Source organism: Drosophila yakuba, chromosome 3L, assembly GCF_016746365.2.
Source record: "Drosophila yakuba strain Tai18E2 chromosome 3L, Prin_Dyak_Tai18E2_2.1, whole genome shotgun sequence".
NCBI classification, from domain to species: Eukaryota; Metazoa; Arthropoda; class Insecta; order Diptera; family Drosophilidae; genus Drosophila; species Drosophila yakuba.
This window is the reverse complement of record NC_052529.2, coordinates 2538517-2559736: the sequence shown is the minus strand read 5'-3', so window position 1 is coordinate 2559736 and position 21220 is coordinate 2538517. Positions and strand designations below refer to the sequence as shown.

At 46.3% G+C, this 21220-nt stretch overlaps 8 protein-coding genes across 11 annotated transcripts; 3 read left to right on the top strand and 5 right to left on the bottom strand.

Annotated features, from left to right (window-relative positions):
* The first annotated feature begins 119 nt into the window (after positions 1-119).
* On the top strand, positions 120-2069 carry LOC6532569 (SHC-transforming protein 4). The gene is made up of 3 exons (XM_002093277.4): positions 120-257; positions 328-721; positions 781-2069. Exons 2-3 carry the CDS (start codon positions 540-542, stop codon positions 1823-1825), a joined length of 1227 nt encoding a protein of 408 aa, XP_002093313.1. The 5' UTR covers positions 120-257; positions 328-539; the 3' UTR covers positions 1826-2069.
* A 117-nt stretch (positions 2070-2186) lies between these two features.
* LOC6532567 (40S ribosomal protein S17) lies at positions 2187-3211 on the bottom strand. Its single transcript, XM_039374836.1, has 4 exons — positions 3193-3211; positions 3096-3128; positions 2572-2723; positions 2187-2511 (listed from the first exon to the last, which is right to left on the bottom strand). The coding sequence occupies exons 2-4, from the start codon at positions 3096-3098 to the stop codon at positions 2271-2273; spliced, it is 396 nt and encodes a 131-aa protein (XP_039230770.1). The 5' UTR covers positions 3099-3128; positions 3193-3211; the 3' UTR covers positions 2187-2270.
* A 518-nt stretch (positions 3212-3729) lies between these two features.
* On the top strand, positions 3730-12331 carry LOC6532566. Of its 2 annotated transcripts, XM_002093275.4 has the most exons (5): positions 3730-4753; positions 7473-7617; positions 7958-8060; positions 9486-9636; positions 9742-12331. In XM_002093275.4, the coding sequence occupies exons 1-5, from the start codon at positions 3945-3947 to the stop codon at positions 11549-11551; spliced, it is 3018 nt and encodes a 1005-aa protein (XP_002093311.1). In that variant the 5' UTR covers positions 3730-3944; the 3' UTR covers positions 11552-12331. The 2 variants fall into 2 exon arrangements, with proteins under 2 accessions (XP_002093311.1, XP_015049431.1); XM_015193945.2 differs by lacking the exon at positions 7473-7617 and having other exon boundaries at positions 3732-4256.
* Positions 7894-9161, bottom strand: LOC26535122. Its single transcript, XM_015193948.3, has 3 exons — positions 8841-9161; positions 8650-8785; positions 7894-8587 (listed from the first exon to the last, which is right to left on the bottom strand). The coding sequence occupies exons 1-3, from the start codon at positions 8974-8976 to the stop codon at positions 8110-8112; spliced, it is 750 nt and encodes a 249-aa protein (XP_015049434.1). The 5' UTR covers positions 8977-9161; the 3' UTR covers positions 7894-8109.
* LOC6532565 (trafficking protein particle complex subunit 3) lies at positions 11979-15550 on the bottom strand. Its single transcript, XM_002093274.4, has 3 exons — positions 15415-15550; positions 12815-13225; positions 11979-12714 (listed from the first exon to the last, which is right to left on the bottom strand). Exons 1-3 carry the CDS (start codon positions 15451-15453, stop codon positions 12628-12630), a joined length of 537 nt encoding a protein of 178 aa, XP_002093310.2. The 5' UTR covers positions 15454-15550; the 3' UTR covers positions 11979-12627.
* Positions 13377-15547, bottom strand: LOC6532564 (nuclear transcription factor Y subunit alpha). The gene is made up of 2 exons (XM_002093273.3): positions 15415-15547; positions 13377-15258 (listed from the first exon to the last, which is right to left on the bottom strand). The coding sequence occupies exon 2, from the start codon at positions 15177-15179 to the stop codon at positions 13989-13991; it is 1191 nt and encodes a 396-aa protein (XP_002093309.2). The 5' UTR covers positions 15180-15258; positions 15415-15547; the 3' UTR covers positions 13377-13988.
* A 431-nt stretch (positions 15551-15981) lies between the features above and the next one.
* Positions 15982-20229, top strand: LOC6532563 (TOM1-like protein 2). 3 transcript variants are annotated; one of them, XM_002093272.3, is made up of 6 exons: positions 15982-16179; positions 17812-18263; positions 18325-19052; positions 19112-19241; positions 19441-19491; positions 19659-20229. In XM_002093272.3, the coding sequence occupies exons 1-6, from the start codon at positions 16113-16115 to the stop codon at positions 19854-19856; spliced, it is 1626 nt and encodes a 541-aa protein (XP_002093308.1). In that variant the 5' UTR covers positions 15982-16112; the 3' UTR covers positions 19857-20229. The 3 variants fall into 3 exon arrangements, with proteins under 3 accessions (XP_002093308.1, XP_015049430.1, XP_015049429.1); XM_015193943.2 differs by having other exon boundaries at positions 15983-16179; positions 19112-19250; XM_015193944.2 differs by lacking the exon at positions 19441-19491 and having other exon boundaries at positions 19112-19250.
* LOC6532562 lies at positions 20072-21061 on the bottom strand. The gene has a single exon (XM_002093271.4). The coding sequence runs from the start codon at positions 20982-20984 to the stop codon at positions 20268-20270; it is 717 nt and encodes a 238-aa protein (XP_002093307.1). The 5' UTR covers positions 20985-21061; the 3' UTR covers positions 20072-20267.
* Between the last annotated feature and the right edge of the window lie 159 nt (positions 21062-21220).

Sequence of the window (21220 nt, the reverse complement as noted above, 5' to 3'; positions counted from 1 at the left end):
CCGGATGATATGGTCGCAGCCGTGACGCGTGGATTTTGCACGAAAGTCGGTTAAAAACTGAACAGCGTTTGCGGCGAGCACAGATTTTTGGGGGTGAAGTGGTTTTCTTTGGAGCCAGATGCGAAGCTTTGGCTTGCCACATAGAGATGGCAAGCTGCTGGTGCGCCAATCGATAGGCTAGGGATGGCAGTCTTTGAATGTGTGTGTCACGCGAAGCGCAGCGTGTTAATACATTCCAGTTATTGCAATGAAGGCTGGTAAGCTAACTAGCATCATTATCTACATTCATGGTTGTTATTTAACATTATTCAATTGATAACCACATAGGAACCCCTTTCAGCTCCACCACTGACTGACAACCGATATGCTTGTTAGCTGCGGTCACACTTGCAGCGCTGCAGTGCGGCCACACACCGCAAATACGGTCTCATCTTGAGTAATAACCGAATTACTAATAACAAAGGCTTGCAGCCTACAGCTGCGGAAAAAGGACCAGCAGGAAGCCCAATCGCTGCCATACGCCCACAGCCACAGCACAAATGCCGAAGAATGGCGATGCCGGCCACCGGAGCGGTTCCGGGACAACCAGCGACGGCTGCATCTATCCGGACGACGTCATAATGGGCGTGGGTGTTGCATTCAACGTCCGGTACACGGGATGCGTTGAAGTCAAGACCTCAATGAAATCCCTGGACTTCGAGACCCGTACGCAGCTGGCGCGGTAAGTGAGCAATAACCATGAGTCACAGAAGCATTATCATGTGTTTCGCCTGTATACAGAGAGTGCATCAACCGAGTTTGCGAGGCGGCCGGTTTAAAGTCTGCTGGCAAGCGGAGATTAACAAACTTCATATCGGATCGCCCCAGCATGCAGCACGCTGGCACCAACATCATCATTAATGTATCTAGCCGAGCTTTGTCTCTGAGCAACGTGGAAACGGGCGAGGTTATAGCCAATCACAATATGCCGCGCATATCGTTTGCCTCCGGCGGGGACAATGATACCCTGGACTTTCTGGCCTACATAGCCAAGAACGAGGATGAATGGCGGGCATGTTATGTCCTGGAATGCGCTGGCGGCCAAAGCGAAGACTTAATTGTGACCATTGGCAAGGCTTTTGCCTTGCGCTTCAACGCTCTCAGTAGGCTTAATGATCCCTCCGCGGATTGCAACATTAATCAGAGCTGCAAGGAGAATGTGAAGGAGTACTACAACGATTTGCCAAACAAGCTGCCCCCCGAAGTGCCGGAACAACAACAGCAGGTGCAGCAGCCTCTCCATCCGCATGCGCCACGTGTGGCACAACTGAATCTGAAGAAGCCTCGCGATCGCCTGAGCAGCAACCTCATCGACCTCAACTCCCCGCCTCCCGATCAGACGACCAATAAGTTGGGTCACTTTGATCCCCTCCAAGCGACCACAGCAGCCAATTCTGTTTTGGCCACTGTGCGCGATGTGTTCGATGGACCGCAGTGTCCACTCACAGCGGAGGTGTGGTTCCATGCGGGCATATCCAGACCAATATCGGAGCGCTTGCTGCAGCAGGACGGTGACTTCCTGGTGCGCGAGTCACAGGGAAAGCGGGGCCAATACGTACTAACCGGATTAGAGGGCAAGACGCCCAAGCATTTGCTTCTCATCGATCCCGAGGGCGTGGTCCGAACCAAAGATCGCATCTTCGACAGCATTAGCCATCTGATCAACTACCACTGGGCACACGCACTGCCCATAATTTCGGAGGATTCTGAGCTGGTCTTGCGTAATCCGGTGCGAAGACCCCAGCAAGATCAGGCTGCGTCTCCCATTACATCAGCATCTTCCTGAACCGGAGGGCACAATCATACGTATAGCTACCACCCATCATATACATAACAAATAATTATATATACTGGCATCAGCGTACACGATTAGATTTAATTATTGTGCACTCGTAGAATATCTTTTATATATCGTCTGTATAAAAACGAACCCATATATTTATGGATTGAATATAAACATATTTACAAATATGTGCATGTCTACAGTATTTTCCATTCGAATGCGAATAAAGATGATAAACGGAACATAATTTTGGGGTTCTTCAATTCCGACAGTTTTCCGCTTAGCAGTTTTTTTTTAAAGGGTTTTTGCTGGAGCACAAGTGTTTTTCTATGGAATGCGGATAACTAATAGAAACACAAAATCATACACTGTAAATGCACTTCACACAAGTTCGTTTATTGTGATCCCATGCAAATCAGAACATCATCATCTACGCGCTATATAAATCTTAGTTGCGACGACCATAGTTGTTGGTGTTGGGCTGGGTGAGCTGCAGGCCACGGATGTTGTGGAAGTCCAGAAGCTTCAACATCTCCTTGGTGTCGGCGTCGACCTCGATGATGTCCTGCTCCAGAGCGGAGACGGCCGGGACGTAGTTGTCGCGACGCTCACGCTCCTCCTCCTGCAACTTGATGGAGATACCACGCACCTGGGAGTGGCGCAGACGGCCCATCAAATGGGTGACATAGCTGAAAGAGATTAGGGGGACTATTAGAGCCACTCACTATTGAGATTTCAGCGTCACTTACCCGGCAATCTTGTTGCGCAGGGGCTTGGTGGGGATGATGGCCACCTCCTCGCAGATGCGCTTGTTGGTGTGGAAGTCCAACGTCAGGCGAGTGTAGTACTTCTCGATGATGACCTTAGCGGCCTTCTTCACCGTCTTGGTTCGTACGCGACCCTGTGGTAGTTGATAAATTGGTTAGTAACACGATAGTTCGATCCATTTTGTTGTATCTCTGGGATACTTTTCTGTCACGACAAAATAAATAATTTGCAGCTGGTTTTCTGTGAAAGTTGCGGCATTTTACGGGTTTTTTTTTAATGTAAGAAGCCTTCACTTGCTTGTAGTTTAAGATGCTTTTAAAGTTACGGTATGAACTGATTTTTGTAATGAATATAAAAGTCGGTTTTAAGACGCCGGACACAAATAATGGATTCGGGGGTAACAAAATTGGCACTATGCACGTGGGACCAGCTGCTGTCGTTGCCGTTTTATGGTTGTTAGACCGTTTTCTGATTCGATTTTAGCCAGTTTTTCGGTGGTACGTACCATTCTGTTGCTCGATGGATATTTTAATCACCGCTAAAATAAGAAATTTGCAATTATTTTTAAGAAAAACGTGGAGAAACAAAATTTGTGCACATACCTCGCCGGAAACGAAAGAAAAAGAAGGATGCCGTGTGACCAGAGTGGTTGTGTGAAAAATATACTAAAATACACCGCAAATATACCAAAAATATACAAATATCTCTGGGCGATGAATTGCATAGAAATAGCGTGGACTCGAATCTTAGTACACTGCATTTTTGTACTAAATTATTGAAGAAATTTTTTCTGAGACTTTTCTAAAGTTTTAGTAGTACCCATGTATAAGAAAGGCTAGTTTGTTTTAATGTATAACTAATAGGGCAAATCCGTATGTTAATCAGCCTTTAAATATAACCTGTTGATATGGCATTGAATTAAGTTACATTTCCCAATTGCATTCATGTGATAAATGAGAACAACTTTTTTCGAATGAGAACCAGGTTTGGAGACTATTTTGGCTATGTTTTTAGTCTTCGAACTCTCCACATTGTTTGAGTCTTCGCTAAGTGGACTCCACTATTGCGTTCCACTTATTTTCGTATACCCGAATATATGGTATATTTAACCCAGAAGTGCGACATATTTTGGCGATCCTCGCAGGGTCACACTGGTTCTTATCGTTGTTGTTTGTGCTTTTCAATCGCGGATGTGTGCTTTTCGATCTCGCGATCTCTAATTTCTTTAGCAATATCTATATGTACATATTGCACAGTGGCAGCGGAGAAAGAGCAACAGCAACTGCATATCATATGCGATATAGCAAGCGTTTGTCCAAGTGTGCGTGGGTGTGCGAATAACAAATAGTACAAAATGAACGACCAAGAGAAACAACAACGCCAGCAACAACACTACTTCCAAAGCGAGTGGAAGAGTACCGTTAATAGTCACGGAAATTCGTTATCAGACAGCCGGGATTATGATACCAACTCGTCGCGTAATTCGCTCTCCGGCTCCCCGCCCGTCGCCTCGAATTGTTCCACCTCCAGTTCCCTGGACTTCGATAGGCCACTGGCCCAGTTGCTCGAGCCAAAACTGGAGGCCGACGGGCTGGGCATCATCCATGGGGATAGCTACAGCATCTACGGCAGCCAGACGGCGGAATCCACCAGTGGCGAGCAACAGGTGCTTAATCTGGGCCTCTCCCTGGACTCGGAGGACGCCCACGCGACATACGGCGCCCTATTCGGTGCCCAGGATCAACTCACTGCATCTCAAACTCACGCCCATTCACAAATAGTTCCTGCGCCAGCGGAAAATGGCTTTCCGCTAGCGGATCAACTAACACCATTGCCCATCACGGTCATACCCATCACATATCACCACACCACCGAGAATCTCAGCTCCAGCCACGCTGAAGTTCCGCTGATAGCCAGTCTGAGCGATAGCACCGCACAGGTGTTCAATCTGGATGACATCTGCTTCACGCTGGAGTACCAGTTCGAGAACCAGAGGCTCGTCCAGGTCCAGCCGCCCACTGTGGTCTCGCTCAGCATGGTGTCCAGCCCCAACGAGGCTGCAACTCCCACAATCAACTGTGATAATGACCAGGGCACTGGAAACAACAGCATCTCTAGGGACTCCACATCCAATTCTCCAGCTTATTTCACAATTGAGACGAGGTACTGCCCCCTTGCATGTCCACCCTTCGCTGCATGAGTCTTCTATGATTTGCATGTGTTTGGATTTTATGTTGCTTAGGAATGAGATTTTTAAAGATTTTACAGATTTAATGACAAAACAACCCGTTCTGGAATTGCAGTATAGTTAGGGAAAAACTTGTGCAACAACAATTAATAGATCAAATAATAGTTTCAAAACGCTTGACTTGCTTTTTTAAAGAAGAACAATATAACTAATACCTTTTATAGAGGTATAAAAGTCTGAATTTGAATTTTTCGAACTATGTATTGCCTTAAAAAATCGGTTCTCGAAACTTCGTCTGTGTGTATGCACATTGTATGTATATCGAAGCAAGAATTTAAACAAAATTCGAGAAAAATTATTGAATTCAAAAAATAAAAATAAATCATAAGTCTTGGCAAAGCATATTTTTTGCGATATTGAATTTGGTTCTAGCGTTGAGCACATAATTAATTAATTAAATTTATAATGACCGCAACAGGTTTTCACTGAGTTATGATTAGAGCACAGAACTATGAAATATTTAACATATATACTTTTTATCCAATATTTAACTTAATGGCAGGCCTTGAGTTCGTTCGATTGCCATGCGAAAAAAGTGGCTTTTGATTTGCCCCAAGAACAGAAGCCAGAACGGGAATAATAATTGCATATTTTCAGTGTCATGTATGAGTGGATTAGTGCTTGTGTTTTTGTCGCATTTTGGCCAATTACAGTGGGCCGTCAGGTGTGCCTTGCCCTCCGCATTCTGACCCCCGCCAGGGACACCAACCTCCCCCAGGCCCCCCTCTCTCTCCGCTCTTCGCTGCTAATTTTCCACTGCCCACACACAAAAAAGTTTCGAGAGAGAGCGGAAAATAAAGGAAAACATTTGCCTAGCGTCTGTCGTGACGTGTCCGTTTTTTTTTTTTTTGTTTTTTTTTGTGATTTTTTGCTCACTTTTTGTTTGGTTCCCCTCGAGAAAAAAAGAGGCAGACATCGAAATTTTCATATTTTCTTCCTTGTCGAGAATTTGCGTTGGCAAATTTCAGGCGTTCCAATGTCCGCTTATTACAACGCGGTGTCCGAATCGCTTGCAAGTTGTTTGCTAATTGCCTGATTTGTGTTCTCAGCCTGTTGCATTCTGCGCGCGGCCATCGACTCGACCAGGGCATACCCTCGCTGTGCCGTGTGCCCAATGGGCATCATAATGGCTGCATGCCTCTGGGTCCCCACTTCGGCTGATGATTGTATCGAACATCATTTGTTTGGGCTAAAAATAGTTGCGCCGATGAACGCATTTAGATTTCTACCCCCACCCCAAAGTGTCGACCAGAATGTATAGATGGATATATGCATGCATAGATGTACATACATATATTTCTACAGTATGTTGGGGCGAAGACGGCCGAAAATTTCCCCGAAACTCATTAACACTTGATGTAAAGAAGCCGGTTTTCAAAAGATACCAAATTGTAGCCCCTTCTATTGTGAAATTCTCGTCCGAAAAAGTTGCTCTTCAAAAGTGGCAATTTGGCACTATAAAAAGTTTTCTCTACCCAAGTATTCTATTTTCCTTCTCCCAAAGGTTAAAAATCGTAAATGTCTCATAGGTTTATTCCCTAGAATTAGTTAAATAACATGTACAGCTGATAGTGCGTTTATTAATAACAAAATAAATCAGTTCTCCCTGCACTTAGTTAACAATTTGGTGATAAGTCACGAAAGCTGAAGGGTTTACACAATGTTTACTCGTATTTCAGTAGATATGATTGATACAGAAAAGCGACTGATAGTAATAGTAATACTAGTGATTGAAACCCTTCAATAGACATTTGAAATTTGTCATAAACTAAATTTTCCCGTGCCTAAATCCAAATGATCTGTTGTGATGGGGCTTAGTCCGCTCTGTGCCACATTGTTGTTGCTCCTCGCCTGCTCATTATTCTGCGGCACAATAATTTTTCAATTTTTCATCCGTGCCTCGCTTGTTGTTTAGCTAGCTCCTTGCCTTCCCTCCCTCCAACCGACCTCTCCGTTCGGCGACGACGCCCTCTTGCTATTTTTACCGCCATGAGTAGTGTTCCCTCAATCATATTTCTCATTTTTCAGTACTCCCGCGATCAGATGGGGGGCGGGCGGTCATCTCGATGGGCGAGCCAGCCGGTGGTGGTAACAGGAAGGGTCTGGGGGAGGCACGCTGCCCGTCAGTCAGCCTGCCAGCCTGGCAGCCGTCTCAGCACCCACGCACTTGTTGTACTGCTTCCCTCGACTTGTCTTCATAGTTTCGGTTGCCGTCTGCTATTTGATTTTGCCATTTGTGTTTGTTGTGTTGTGTTTTGGCCATGACAACATTAAATATTAATTAATCTGATTAATAAGTACAGAAGAGCCTCCAGGGAACGCCTGTTTTTCGGTCGTCTTTTCTATATACTTTGTTTGCTGTTGATGTTTTCGCTGACGCTCTAACCCCACTAATCGCAATCTGTGCAATTTGCATTTATGCAGTATATACATATATGTTGTTATATGTATACTTGTTGCGTTTATAATTATATACAAAGATCTTAACGGCCCACTGACACACAAATCGGATGGAATACATGCCCCACCCGATGCGATTTTCTGTTCTCTGCCTCTGTTTCTGTTTGTTTCCAACTGCAAATTCGATAAATTCCCACGTTGGTCTTCTTCACCCCGCTCGCTCGGTTCTTCCAGCTATGTGGATGAGTACGATCCAAATGAACCGGACGAGGACGAGCAGCTGGCCCACTGCATCCAGCCGGGCGTTCTGCACCAAGACGTCGATGAGGAGGAGGAGAGGCAGGACGAGAACGATCAGCTAATGGCGTTGGCCTACGAGGTACCCACACCCAATCACCAACCGCTAGTCAAGTGTCTAACGTGCCTTACGTTGCCTAACGCTTTTTGTAGCGACTCGCCATCCTAATCCCAGTGCTAGCGGAGAATCCGATTCCGGCGATTCCGCTGTAGGCGTGTGTAACCAAGTTTTGTTAACCATCTAGTGGTGCGTAGTGTTCGCTTAATACGACGGCTGTCCCTTAACAGATCACTCGCCCATGTCCAGCATGAATCCCACTCATCATAATTGTCTCATTCCAAGGAACATGCACATGCATATATTAACCATTTAGCTGGTGCAATGTATTTGACCTAATAGCATTGTTATAATTGCCATTTAGAGTTCGGATGAGGCTCTCAGTCGCTATAGATGCAACTATGAGAACTGTTATCGCAGCTACAGCACAATTGGAAATCTGCGAACGCATTTAAAAACCCACACGGGTGAGTATACATACATATATACAATTACTTTGGTATCATTTCTATTATACTACGTTCGTCTACTTCGCTTCATTTCGTCACTGACAAAGTTGAGCACTTTCAGTTGTATATCTCTTCGAGTGCCTTCGTCCACGCCAGCCAATATGCTCTCCAGATACTTGTAGAAGGGATCTTGGGGCTCTGACGGCTTCTCCTTCAACGCACTTTCGATGAGATTCATTACGCTCATGAACTGGGCTTGAGTTTGACTCAGTCCTTCGCCAGTCAAACTGGCTTTCGTTTCGTGTGCCAGCTCGCTGCTTATATTGCACGCTGAATCCTCTGATATAAACTCCGCGCTTGAGTTATCCGTCTCACTGAGATACTCAGCCTCATCGCCATTATAAAATAAAAACTGATCCGGCTGAAATTCAGTGGTGCAGTTGCGTTTAAGCGCTGGTTCATCCGCCGACTTGCTTTCCTCGTTTTCACCCGGCACAAGCGTTGTATTTGCGTTTAATGCACAGTTGCACAGCTCTTTCGGATTCCTAAGATAAAAGGCACACATTACAGCCATTTCAAAGATGCATAAGCTGAGTAAATGGATCACCTTTTGGTTCGTATGTGCTCCCTGAGGAAATCGAGCTCTTCAAACCTAATAATGTTGATCCTTTTACCAGCGGGCCTTGGCAATTCCCTCACATAACGATCTCGTAGGGTCTTCCATCTAACTTGACAGGCTTCAACTGCAATTTCAAACTTACAAAAACTTGTACTGCATGTAAGAAAATGCGATATTACCTGATTTCTGGCATGCTTGGGCCACTGCAATCCACGCCAGCTTTCTTTCATTTTTAGTGTGATATTTCTCGTATATTGAAACGTTTTGCTTAACACTTGCAATTAGTAGAGCGTCAAAACCGTCAAAAGCGTCCATAGTGATGTGATTTTTTGAAAGTCAACCAAAATGTATTTAGGAAAACTTATGCGTTTTTGCGTCGCGTGAAAAAGTTAACGCAAGCAAACAGCTGATAGGTGCTAGGTGTTTTACAACACTGGCGAGACAGTGGCGATGCTCAGCGAAGGGGATGAACACACATTAAATAATGATTTAATATGATTTAATAATTTTGTATTCAGCTAACGCAGTAATTAAAATAATAAATAACTCGTGATAAATTTCGACGTCAATCTTCGAAATATAATTATGCAGACAATAAGTTGCATTTCTACTATTTTGTACATATGGCTTTAGTGATGGGAAAATAATGAGTTTGTGAATCCCTAATCGATACCTACTCGATAATCTGGTTATCGCGCCAGTATCCTCAAAATTTAAATTTTGTTTTTATTATTATAGAATATAAAAATGGTTTATTAACGCGAAATATGAACTTATTAAAACGAGTAACAGCGACGTATTACAACGTTTTTTCTGCTTTTCAGGCGACTACAGCTTTAAATGTCCGGAAGATGGATGCCACAAGGCCTTCCTCACATCCTACAGCCTGAAGATTCACGTCCGCGTCCACACGAAGGTGAAGCCATACGAATGCGAGGTGTCCGGCTGCGATAAGGCGTTCAACACGCGCTACAGGTGAGTAATCATCCACTTCGGTGGACTGATAGCCACCGGCATACACCAATGGCTGCGGGTCTCAATAATCTGTCATCAACACAACGTCGCCCGATCCACCAACAGATTGCACGCCCACCTGCGTCTGCACAATGGCGAGACGTTCAACTGTGAGCTGTGCCAGAAGTGCTTCACCACGCTGAGCGACCTGAAGAAGCATATGCGCACGCACACCCAGGAGCGGCCGTACAAGTGTCCGGAAGATGACTGCGGCAAAGCATTCACCGCCTCGCATCACCTGAAGACCCACCGAAGGACACATACTGGTGAAAAGCCGTATCCCTGCCAGGAGGACAGCTGCCAAAAGTCGTTCAGCACATCGCATAGCCTCAAATCCCACAAGAAGACTCACCAGCGGCAGTTGCAAAACAAGGGTCGCAAGAAACGTCCACTAAAGACGCAGCAGACCAAGTGCAGCGATCAGGAACAGAAGGATCCACAGCGGGAGGAGCAGGAGCAGGAGGAGGAGGAATTTATTAAAGAGGATCAGCCGGAGATGACACTGTTGAATCCAGGCAGTCACTGCTCGGAAACCACCAGCACGGACAGCGGAGTGGTGCTGCAAACGCTTACGCCGCAGGATCAGTTGTCCAATGTGTTTATCCTGCAGAGGGACGAGCCTCTCATACTTCCAGAAACATCACAGGCCTACCAGCTCTCCTACGCCGCCGAGGAGGAAATACCCAGTCCGTGGATTGACGCTGGCGTCCTCGTCTCCAAGCCCATCATTCCCATGGCACCGCTAACGGATGCCTGCGTCGCCCTGCCCACCGAGATGCCCAGTTTCGTCAACCTAAAGCCCACATTCGGCAATGCAGTAAGCGGCAACATGGGGGATCCGCAGGCGGAGACCATGGATGTGGATCCCGCAGTGGAGCCAACGCTGCCCACACCCACCTTGGAGCTGAATCAGCAAAATATCGAAGAGCTGCTCAAGCAGGACAGCTTCGAGAACGAGGAGGACATGGAAACGGAGTCGCTTCTAAACGACATCCTCATGACCATCGACAACAACAGTGCCCTGCTGCAGGCCACATTGCAGCAGGCCTCCCAGGTGCCAAGCGATGCCTCCGGCTTGGTGGAACTGGACATTCGGGACAACAAGCCGACTCTAAAGCAGATCACAGCGGATGCGGGCATCTGCAATTGCACCAACTGCAAGTGCGATCAGACAAAGAGTTGTCACGGCGGCGACTGTGGTGCTGGTGCTTCAGCTTCTGCTCAAAAGACCACAAGGACTACCGCAACCGCAGCCACAACCACAACCACAACGTTGAATTCCAGCGGTGGCAAACGCATTTGCGGCAGCGTGGCGCCCACCAAAAAAGTGAGTAAACGCGAGGCGGAAATGAACCAGAACATCGAGGATGTTGCTTTGCTGCTGCAAAACCTTGCTTCCATGAGTAGCGGCGGCTCCTCCGGCGGCGGTGGCGGTTGCTGCGGCGGTGGTGCCGCCAAGCCAGCACCTGCAGCTGGTGGCTGCTGTGGAGAGCCAAAGGCTCCAAAGCCCCTAAATACCGGTTGCGGTTGTGCACAGCCCAGTGCTCCCTCCGCTGGTGGTTGTTGCGGCAGTGGAGGTGCTCCTGCTCCGAAACCAACGGGTGGTTGCTGCTCGGGCAACCAGAAGCCAGCTCCCACCACGTCGGCAACGGGCTGCTGCTCTGGCAAGGGAAAAGTGCAGGAGCCGCCAGTCATTAGCAGCGCTTCTTCAGCTCCCGCTGCCGCCGTCAAGGGCAACGCCTGCACGTGCAAGAGTCCGGCGGAGGGCGTGGCCAACGGCTGCTGCGTGGTGATCTGCATTAAAACGCTGCAAGCTCTACGCAAAGTTCTGACGCGCCGGAATCTAAATCTAATGCTTTGTCCACAGCAGAACTAAACTAAGAACTACTTATGTACACTAATCCCGATGCAAGAAAAAAAAGCCCAGAGATCGGATATCATGGTATTGAGCCTGTAAAAAGTATTTTCCCACAAAGAAACCAAAAAAGTTAACAAAAATTATCAAAGTGCATTTAAGTGAAACGATTCAATCATATGTGATCCCAGCGGAGGCTGGCCGCGCTACAACTTCCATTACAAAAGCTACCCCAAAACCTACTGCAATCATTTGTAATTTGAAACCCAACACTATCTAGAATCCCAAAGCAGCTTCCGGTGAGCTGGCATAGAGAGTGCTTTTCGCAAACCGTCGGCGATAAGTTAAACATTGCCATAAATACAGTGTGCGAGGATATGTCGCCCTTATCGGACAATAAAACATGGCAGACTACGAAGTATACGCCCAATTGATACACATGTACAACTAGAGGGTTGATAAAAGGCCGTCAGTTCGCTTTAATCTAAGGCTCTTACTTGTTTTTGTATAATTTTAATATTTAACACGTTGAATATCTTTGAGTTTATCTACAACTAACAAATGTAATTTATTACTACCCCAGATCAAAAGCGATCCACGCCTTAGGGACGTAATATTTATGAGGGCGGGCTTTAATTTGTTAAATTATATCAAATGTAACTGAATACTTTTGTGTTTTTTTATCGAGTTTATCGACGCTTTATATCATGCCAAATATGAACAGAGACATATTTACCACTGTTTTCTTATATACCCCAAGTTAAATCATCTGTATAAAGTCGAATAAAACATAAAACTAAACTTGTTGTTACGATTCTTATTGCTCCAATATTGCTGTTTACCGCTGTTGCGCTCCTGTGGATGCTGCTTGTTGCTCCAGCTCTTGCTCCTGCTCCTGCTGCCGCTGCTGCTGCTGCTGTTGCTTTTGTTGCTCCGGAATGTGGACAGGCGTGTAGAAACCAACGACAAACGCAGATTACTAGATGCTAACTTCTATACAGAATGTGCTTTTATTGACCCCCCCACCCCCGACTCCCTAATGAAGAACTCATAGTTTGGCGCTCTGATCCACTGATCCACTGATCCACCAATGTTTTCTAATCCTCGCCAGCTGGTATGACCTCCTCTAGACGCCGCACGAACTTAACGCGCAGTTCCGTCACATTGTCGCCCTTCAGTTGATCCTGCAAAAGGACACCCAGCCACACACGCACACACAAAGCACACATTAGAGACCATTAGCCAACAGTGAAGGGCGCCAAAGAGTAACTATAGAAGACTTGCCTGCACGAACCAGCACTGCACCTCCAGCTGCACCATCTCCAGGGCGCCACGGATGCAGCCGCTGAGTATGGCACTGTAGCGCAGATTGGTCAGGTCCGGCGGCAGCTCGACGAACTCCGTCAGCGGATTGCTGTCGAACACCAGGGAGAACTCATCGGAGGCCGGCGACCAGTTCGAGATGGTGGGCTGGATGTTCAGGTAGATGCGGAACGCCTGCTGGATGCGATCGGCCGTCTCGCGCATCTCCAGGCAGCGGGGCGCCGATGTCCTGGCCAGAAAGTCCTCGATCAGACGCATGCCCATGTTGTAGCCGATCCGCTCCAGCTGCTTGTTCACGTCCTCGGCGTTCTCGAAGTCGCGCAGCATCTGGGTGACGAGTGCTCCGTAGGTGAGTGTCAGGAACTCCGAGTTCTGTGTTTTGTTTTTTGTACAAACGAGGAAGAGCGGAGAGAGCAGATAGCGAATAAAAATCAATCCAGAACCAGAATAAAGCGTTTTATGGGCCGGTACCATATATGTACATAAATTTAGCCATTTTAAAGTTCCACAGTAAAAGTATATGTTTTTAAATTTATAAATAGTGTGCTGTATTTATTATGCGTCACATTGATTGCACTCTTATGTCCTCAATGGTGCTTTGAATTTTGCGTACGTTTTGATTGTTGAATTTTTATTGTTTAGCTCGGTTGTCGGCGGCTACTGAAGCCATTTCCCCATTCCATTTTAAAATGAATTATGAAACCTATATTAATCATTGCCTTCTTCGTGTAAATTTTGTTGTCTAGTGAATAAAATAATTTGTATAGTAAATAATTACATATTTCAAACAATATTCAACAGGTGGCCAACAGAAAATAAGTTGCATTGCTTTGAAAAAAATTAAATAAATATTTGGTAGTATAAACGATTTAGATAATGAATATAATAAGTAAAAACAATTACAATTAACTCTCTACTTAATAATTTTCGTTTTTCCAAGTAAATGACAAAAAATAGAAGAACTAATAATGTAATAAAGTTACACTTTGAAACTAATATGCGAGAAGGCCTAATTTTGAAATGAACCATGTGAGTCGACCAAAGTGGTGTGTTTGAGGACAAGAGGACACAGAGCGTTTGGCTTAGCACTAAAAACTACGATCTAGTCTAGTTTGTAACTACAGCTAGGAGGCGACTATTCCGATTTGATCGCCGTTATGGTAATGCTTGGCGTTTGGTGTGGCGCGATCAGTTTCGGTGGAGCGCGGGCCGTGCCTCGGCTGAGGGTGACGCCGCCACTGGGCGTCATGGGCAAGCTGCTGCCTTCCGGCCCGGACGAGTCATGATCGCCCTTCTCCTGCGCCGAATGGAAGCGACCACCCTCGCCACGTGCTCGATTCATGGCGTGGCGATGGCGAGATTCGTGCAGATACTTGCAGCGCTCCTTGGGTATGCGCGACTCCAGCTTGGCTCTGGCCTGCCGCCGAATGAGGATACGTTTGTACTGCTTGGCATTCACATAGAGCGGCTCCTCATCCGCCTCGCCCTTGGAGCTCTCGTCCTCGCTGTTCGTATTCGTGCCAGTGGTACTTGTGCTAACATCGGCGCTTATATTATTGGCTGCAGCACTAGCTGCCACCGCCGCCGCCGTCTGCTGTTGCTGCTGCTGCTGGTTTTGAGTCTGGGATTGCACTTGCTGCTGATGCTGTTGCTGCTGCTGTTGGGCAACCACTGTGCCCACTCCGGTGCCTACTCCGGCATTGGCGGCCGCTGCATTCACCGCTGCCATCGCTGTCTGCGGCACCATGATGATCTGTTGCCCAGCTGTGGGTGCCGCCTGATTGGCGCTGGGTGCCGGATTGATTTGCACCAGCTGCCCGTTAATGTTGAGGTAGTGGGGCGTCGGCTGGGCAGCCATGGCGGCTGCAGCGTTGGCCGCTGCATTCGGATCCAAGGCGGCAATGGTGGGCGTCTGATAGAATATGGTCTGGCCATCGGGCAGCTGCATCACCTGCATCTGTGGCTGCTGCTGCGCAGCCTGCAGCATTATCTGGTTGGCCTGCAGCGGTATCAATTGAGGCTGCAGGCCCGTCGCCGCCGCCTGACCCTGTGGCTGCTGCCCAATTATGATTTGGGCCGCTCCGGTGGGCAGCATGGGCATGGGTATCACTTGGATGGGTTGGGCCGTTGCGGCGGCATTTGTGGATCCTCCGGCTGCAGTGTTTACGTTCAAATTGTTGCCGGTTGTTGCATTGTTGTTGTTAGAGCTGCTGCTATTGCTGTTGTTGTTGGAGGCGGCGGCGGTGGCGGCACCGACGGCGGAGGCGGTGGTGCACATTCTGGGCGTGGCTGAGGGGCGGCTGGTGGCGCTGAAATGGTTTTCCATTGCCCGATTGCTCGGCGGTTTGTGCCTGTCTGTGTCGTGTCTCAACCTCAAGCCCTCAACACACACACACACACACTTACTGGAAAAGTGAATGAAGCCGATTTTGAGGGTGGTTGGCACGTCAAAGATTCGTTCTTAGGCACTAGGGCACAAATCTAACCTTACAACTAGATCTATGCATCTAAATGGCTAACGATACCGAACTGCCGCTGTTCTCTCTTCTTGGTCAACTTACCACTTTCTTAGCGTCCAAACGGGTGGCTTGTCGCGACATTTTCCGGCTGTTTATGTTGCGATTTGTATAATTGAAAATAAAATTCTCTGTTTTTCTCAGTTTTACAGAGCAGGGTTGTCAGGGTACAGTGCTGAAGCACATTAACATTGGCCAGGGGTGCAGGCTCTGTGCATATCGGATAGCAGTCACGGCAAGAGCGAAACTATCGCTTACAGTCACTGTTATATATAACATCTGTGAAACAAATAATAAAAAGGAATCCAAACAAAATATTTAATGTTTAACAAAAGTATTTAGATAATGCATTTATAATTAAACAATACACTAAATGTATAAATTATGTAAAATATTATTAATATGGTAATTAGGAAGTAAACTTCAATAAAGTAAAAGAAGTGAGTGACAAAGTCAAAGTGAAATACATTGTTTCCTTCCGGTTAATATATTTGGTAATGTATATTTAGTATTAATAATCCTGGTCAGAACAAATATGAAATGCTGCATCCCTGGGAAAACCTATTCCCAATTTTACCCATTTATTGTAATGCATTTCTCTGACGGTATTTTGCACAGAGTCTAGCCATGGTCACACTGCTGTAGACAAGTGCATAAACATTTCATCCAGGTGAACAAAAAGTAAATAAAGGGAAATATCAACCGCAAACCAACGGCGAGCATTAAGAAGAAACTTTAAAACGATGGCTTCATTTTTCAACGTTGGCGCCTTGGGAAATGTTTTCTCCACTCCAGTTGGCCAGCGCATAGGTGAGTAAACCTACCCAACCCCATCCCCCTTCCACCGTTAAAAAAAAACCACCCACCGAAAGCGGGGGTGTGTGTATATGTGGTTAAATCGTCATATTTTCCTCAAATACAACGCATATGCGTTGATATTTGCGCATTTGCATTGTCAGTTATCTGATTAGAGGTCGCTTTACGGCAGTCCCAATCAGACTGAGCCATTGGAAAATTGAATTTTCACAACTTTCTTCGTGCGTTTGCTTGTTTTCCTGTTTTGTTGTTGCTCTCGCACACAAGCACACTCACACACATTTCCATGTACCGATACTGATTTGTTGTTGCCAGACCATTACTATGGCAAAGCGTTCTGATTTGATTTCAAAGGCGGTGGCAACGGTGGGCTTCTGATAAGATTAACCCTTACATGGGCATGCGATTCCAACAGGCAGGTGTGACAAAGCAGATAAATGTTTGTTGGTATGCTTTATGAAATTGCTCACCTTTGGCACGCACACAAATAGTATTGTTATTGATGCGCTGTTCTGTTGTTTGATTGCCTTTTTCGCCCACCTCCTGCCCCCTTGTTTTGCGCCCTTAGTAATGGCAATTAGTCATCGTTGCCTCTGGCCGCTGGGTTACATAAAAAAATGTGTTAATTTATTTCGTGTTCCCCTTTGGCTCGCATTTTCGCCATAATTTCCATTTGCTGCACACACACACAGATGCACACATTTACCTGGCCTTGTGCATTTGTATTGGTGCCGTACTAATTTGTTGCTTCGTTTTTTTTATGAGCTCACATTTTGTTGCTGCCTTGCGGTTAGCTATTCACATATATCTTGTATCTGTTGGATATCTGTATTACGATATCTGATATCCGAGAAATTCATTGCGCGAGAGGGTTTCCTTTGGAATTGTACAAGTTGCATTTATGCCCCTTGTTTGTGCGTTTCAATTTAAGCAAGTCATTGCACTCGGAAGAGCTTAAGTGATATACTAAAGATAATGTTCGCCCACCTGTTTAAAAACACAGTTCCAGCCGCCCATAAAAACAAACAAAGGAATGAAAATTGTTTACTTAGGTTTTCACACACGTAACGATCAAAATAATTACATCTTTCGGATCAAAAGCCACACAATTAACTTTGCATTAAAATCGAATAGATTATTATAATTAAAATGTAACGAGCACTTTCAGAAAAAGATACAAATTTAAAAAATAGAGAGAAAAGAGGAGTTAACTAAAGTTATTTTTTTTCTTTATACACATATTGTTGCAGTTTTCATACCCGTTGAAAAGTATGTAACAGGCAAAAGGAAGCGTTTTCGACCATATAAAGTATATATATTCTTGATCAGGATCAATAGTCGAGTCGATCTGGCCATGTCCGTCTGTCCGTCCGTCTGTCTGTCCGTATGAACGTCGAGATCTCAGAAACTATAAAAGCTAGAAAGTTGAGCTTAAGCATGCACACTCCAGAAACAGACGCGCTTCTCGGTTCATGTTGCCACGCCCACTCTAACGCCCACAAACCGCCCAAAGCTGCCAAGCCCAAACTTTTTTTTTCTAAAGGTTTAAACAGATCCCAAGATAGTATGAATTTAAAATGGAATTTTCTTTAATTTAAACTAATACCTCACCTGCTCCCCTTCCAGAGGCCGCCACCGATGCCAACCTGGCGTCGGAGAACTGGGCCGCCAACATGGAGATCTGCGACATGATCAACGAATCCTCGGACACCGCCCGCGATGCCATGCGCGCCATTCGCAAGCGCCTCTCCCAGAATGCCGGAAAGAACAACCAGGTGGTGATGTACACGCTGACCGTCCTGGAGACGTGCGTGAAGAACTGCGGCAAGGCCTTCCATGTCCTGGTGGCCCAAAAGGACTTCATCAACGAGCTGGTCAAGCTAATTGGGCCCAAGAACGATCCGCCAGCTGCCATGCAGGAGAAGGTTCTCAGTCTGATACAGATCTGGGCGGATGCGTTCAAGAACCAACCGGATCTCAATGGTGTCACTCAGATGTACATGGAACTGAAAAACAAGGGCATTGAGTTTCCAGCCAATGACTTGGATGCCATGGCACCTATTTACACACCTCAGAGGGTGAGTCGCTAACGAATCCTCTCTATTTGAACCATATTAAATGCTTTCATATCCCATTTAGAGCGTTCCCGAGATGCCTCCTCAGATGGTGGCCGCTCAGCAGCACACAATCTCGCCTCAACACATGGCTGCCGCTGCCGCCGCCGCTGCTGCAGCAGCAGCTCCACCCAGCACAGGTCCTTTGCATTTGACTCCCGAGCAAGCGGCAAAGCTGCGTTCCGAACTGGAGATCGTTAGCAACAATATGTCCATTCTGAGTGAGATGCTCAGTGTTCTGAAGCCCGGCCAAGAGTCGCCCGATGACTATGCCCTGCTCAACGAGCTCACCTCTACCTGCAAGGAGATGCAGTCTCGCATTGTGGATCTAATTGGACGTGTCCAGGACGACGAGCTCACCGCGGAGTTCCTGCGCATCAATGACGAGCTGAACAATGTGTTTTTGCGCCATCAGCGTTATGAGAAAACTCGCTCGCAAGGCCAGGGAGCTGGTGTTACTTCGCCGTCGGCGGTGCTGGGCGCAGCCATGGGCCTGCCCGGTGTGGGTACAGCTGCAGCAGGAGCCACCACGGTGGCCACGCTACCACCGCCGCCCACAACTACCGCCGTGAGCAATACGCCGCAAAGTGACCAACTGCTAATCGATCTAATTGAAAGCAGCGAGGAAGCCCAACTGCCACAGAGCTTGGGAGGACTCAGCCTGGGCGCGGGAGCACCCATTGGGGTGCAGAGGGCGGCACGACCTGCCGATGAATTCGATATGCTGGCACAGTCGCGCACCGATGGCAACCAGTTAGTATAGAGTGCTTTCCAATTGAGGTCATCAAGTATTAACGACAGTTCCTCTTTAGTAAATCGGACTTGCTAAGGGACATTCCCTCTGTGGACGCTGCTGCTGGGAGTGTGACTGCCACCGCCTCGCCTTATAAACCGCCGAATCAACCGCAGCAGGCACAGCGCTCAGCCGGCGATCCGCCGGTGGTAAGTAAAGTGAGTAATTAGCCACCGGGCAGCCGGTCTAACTAATGGCGTTCGATTTGTTCCCTTACGTTTTGACCTCGTTTTCGCCATTGATTTACACGTTGTATTTAAATTTGAAAAATGTTTTGGTTCTTTTGTTCTATGCAAATTGCGTTTGGTTTTCGTTTCGTTTTGTTGTTCGGTTGGCGCCCACACACAGTCGACGAAAGAGAATGAGATCGACGAGATGGAAGCGTGGTTGGGCAGCTCAGTAAGTAGCCATTCGAATAGCATTTTGTCTTGTTCTAAGCTCATCTTACCATGCACTCTCGGCTTCAGTTTCTCGAATTACACATACTCTTATTTTGCTTATTTGCTTCTGTCACCTAATTTCGTGTATTTAACATGAGTAATGAGGCATTTGTTTCCACCACACAGCACATCGAGGGAATCGAGGAACTGACCAGCTCCGAGTTTGACAAATTCCTAGAGGAGCGAGCCGCCGCCGCCGAAAATCTTCCAACGATCAGTGCATCGAACTCCGCCGCCAGTGCCACGACAGGATCGGCAGGAGCCGACAGCTTACGAAAGACACCAAAGAAACCGGGCGCCGAGGAGGATCTGCTCGCGCTCTGAGTGATCTCCGCCAGCACCATCATCGGCTCTAATTGTTTACTCTTTCAAATGTTATACACACCCTAACATACTTATCCATAATGTCTATTTGATAGCAGCTACATATTAACACTTTATGTAAAATGCTTTTAATTTTTACAAAAACAGCAACGATAACTATTGATTATATTCCAAAAAACAAGCGATCTTTTGTTGGTCTAATTGTAAGCCACGTCTACACATTGATGGTAATTTAATGTATTACGTTACAAGTCTATTTGTTGTTTATTTATACATATATACATACATTATAAAGCTAATTTATTTTACAAAATCGAACGATCGAAAAGAAAAACTAAAACGAAAAGATAATACATTTCAAGCACATACCGAAGACTAAATGTTTCTTAATCATTCATATTACTAAGGGGCTTAATCCGAGTCATCATCACCATCATCTATATTCATGGCTTGAGTGGCTGCTCCGTAGACTTCGTCCTCTTCATCAGAAGAAATCCTTCGATTGTTCTTTTCGCTTGAGCCCTTCCTGGAACGATCTTCCAACTGACTCTCCAATTCCCTGATGTGGGCCTTCTTGCTGTTCAAAAGCAGCAGGAACTTCTTGAGAAGTTCCTCCTCCTTCAGCTTGCTGTCTCTCACATACTTTTCGTATTCAGCCAGGGATGTGGTGTTCTGGGCGTCGGATTCAGTGGCTGGAGCGGCTTGAGGCTTCTGCTGACCAGCTTCGATGGCTGCATCCAGCAGCTGGTAGCAGTTGGACACTTTTCTCAGCGGAACATCCAAATAGAGCGTCTCGTATCCCTCGCATTTGTACACTTTGAAGGCTGGTTTCTCGGCATCCTCCAGGCATATTTCATAATCGAATCCTCGGAGTCCCATGTGCGTGGTTACTGCCATTTTGCACTCTGCAAAGAAGGCATCATAGGGCTGCTCCAATTCGCTGGCTCCAGTCCGCAACTCATCGTATTTAAGACATGACCGGTAGTTTTGATTGTCAGAGGTGGATAGGAAGTCGAACTCCACGTCGTCGTCCATCCATTTGCTACGCACATAAATAAAAGGCTTTACGTCTATTTGACTATGTGAGAGCGGACAGCGTTGAAGTAGTTTAACCACGAAGGTGGACATTATTTTCAATATTTTAGTTTCACAACGAAATGTAAACAACTCTTGCGGAGTTTTTAAAAACAGCTGATTGCAACTGGGTTGTCAGATTGATAAACATTTCATAGTGCATGCTGTGGGTATGAGTAGTATTTTAAACATAGACCTAACAACTTTAAACGCCGCATGTAGCAGCAAAAATTGATCAACTAAAAACATCTTCAACTATTTCAAAAAGTTTAATTATTGCATTAATTGTT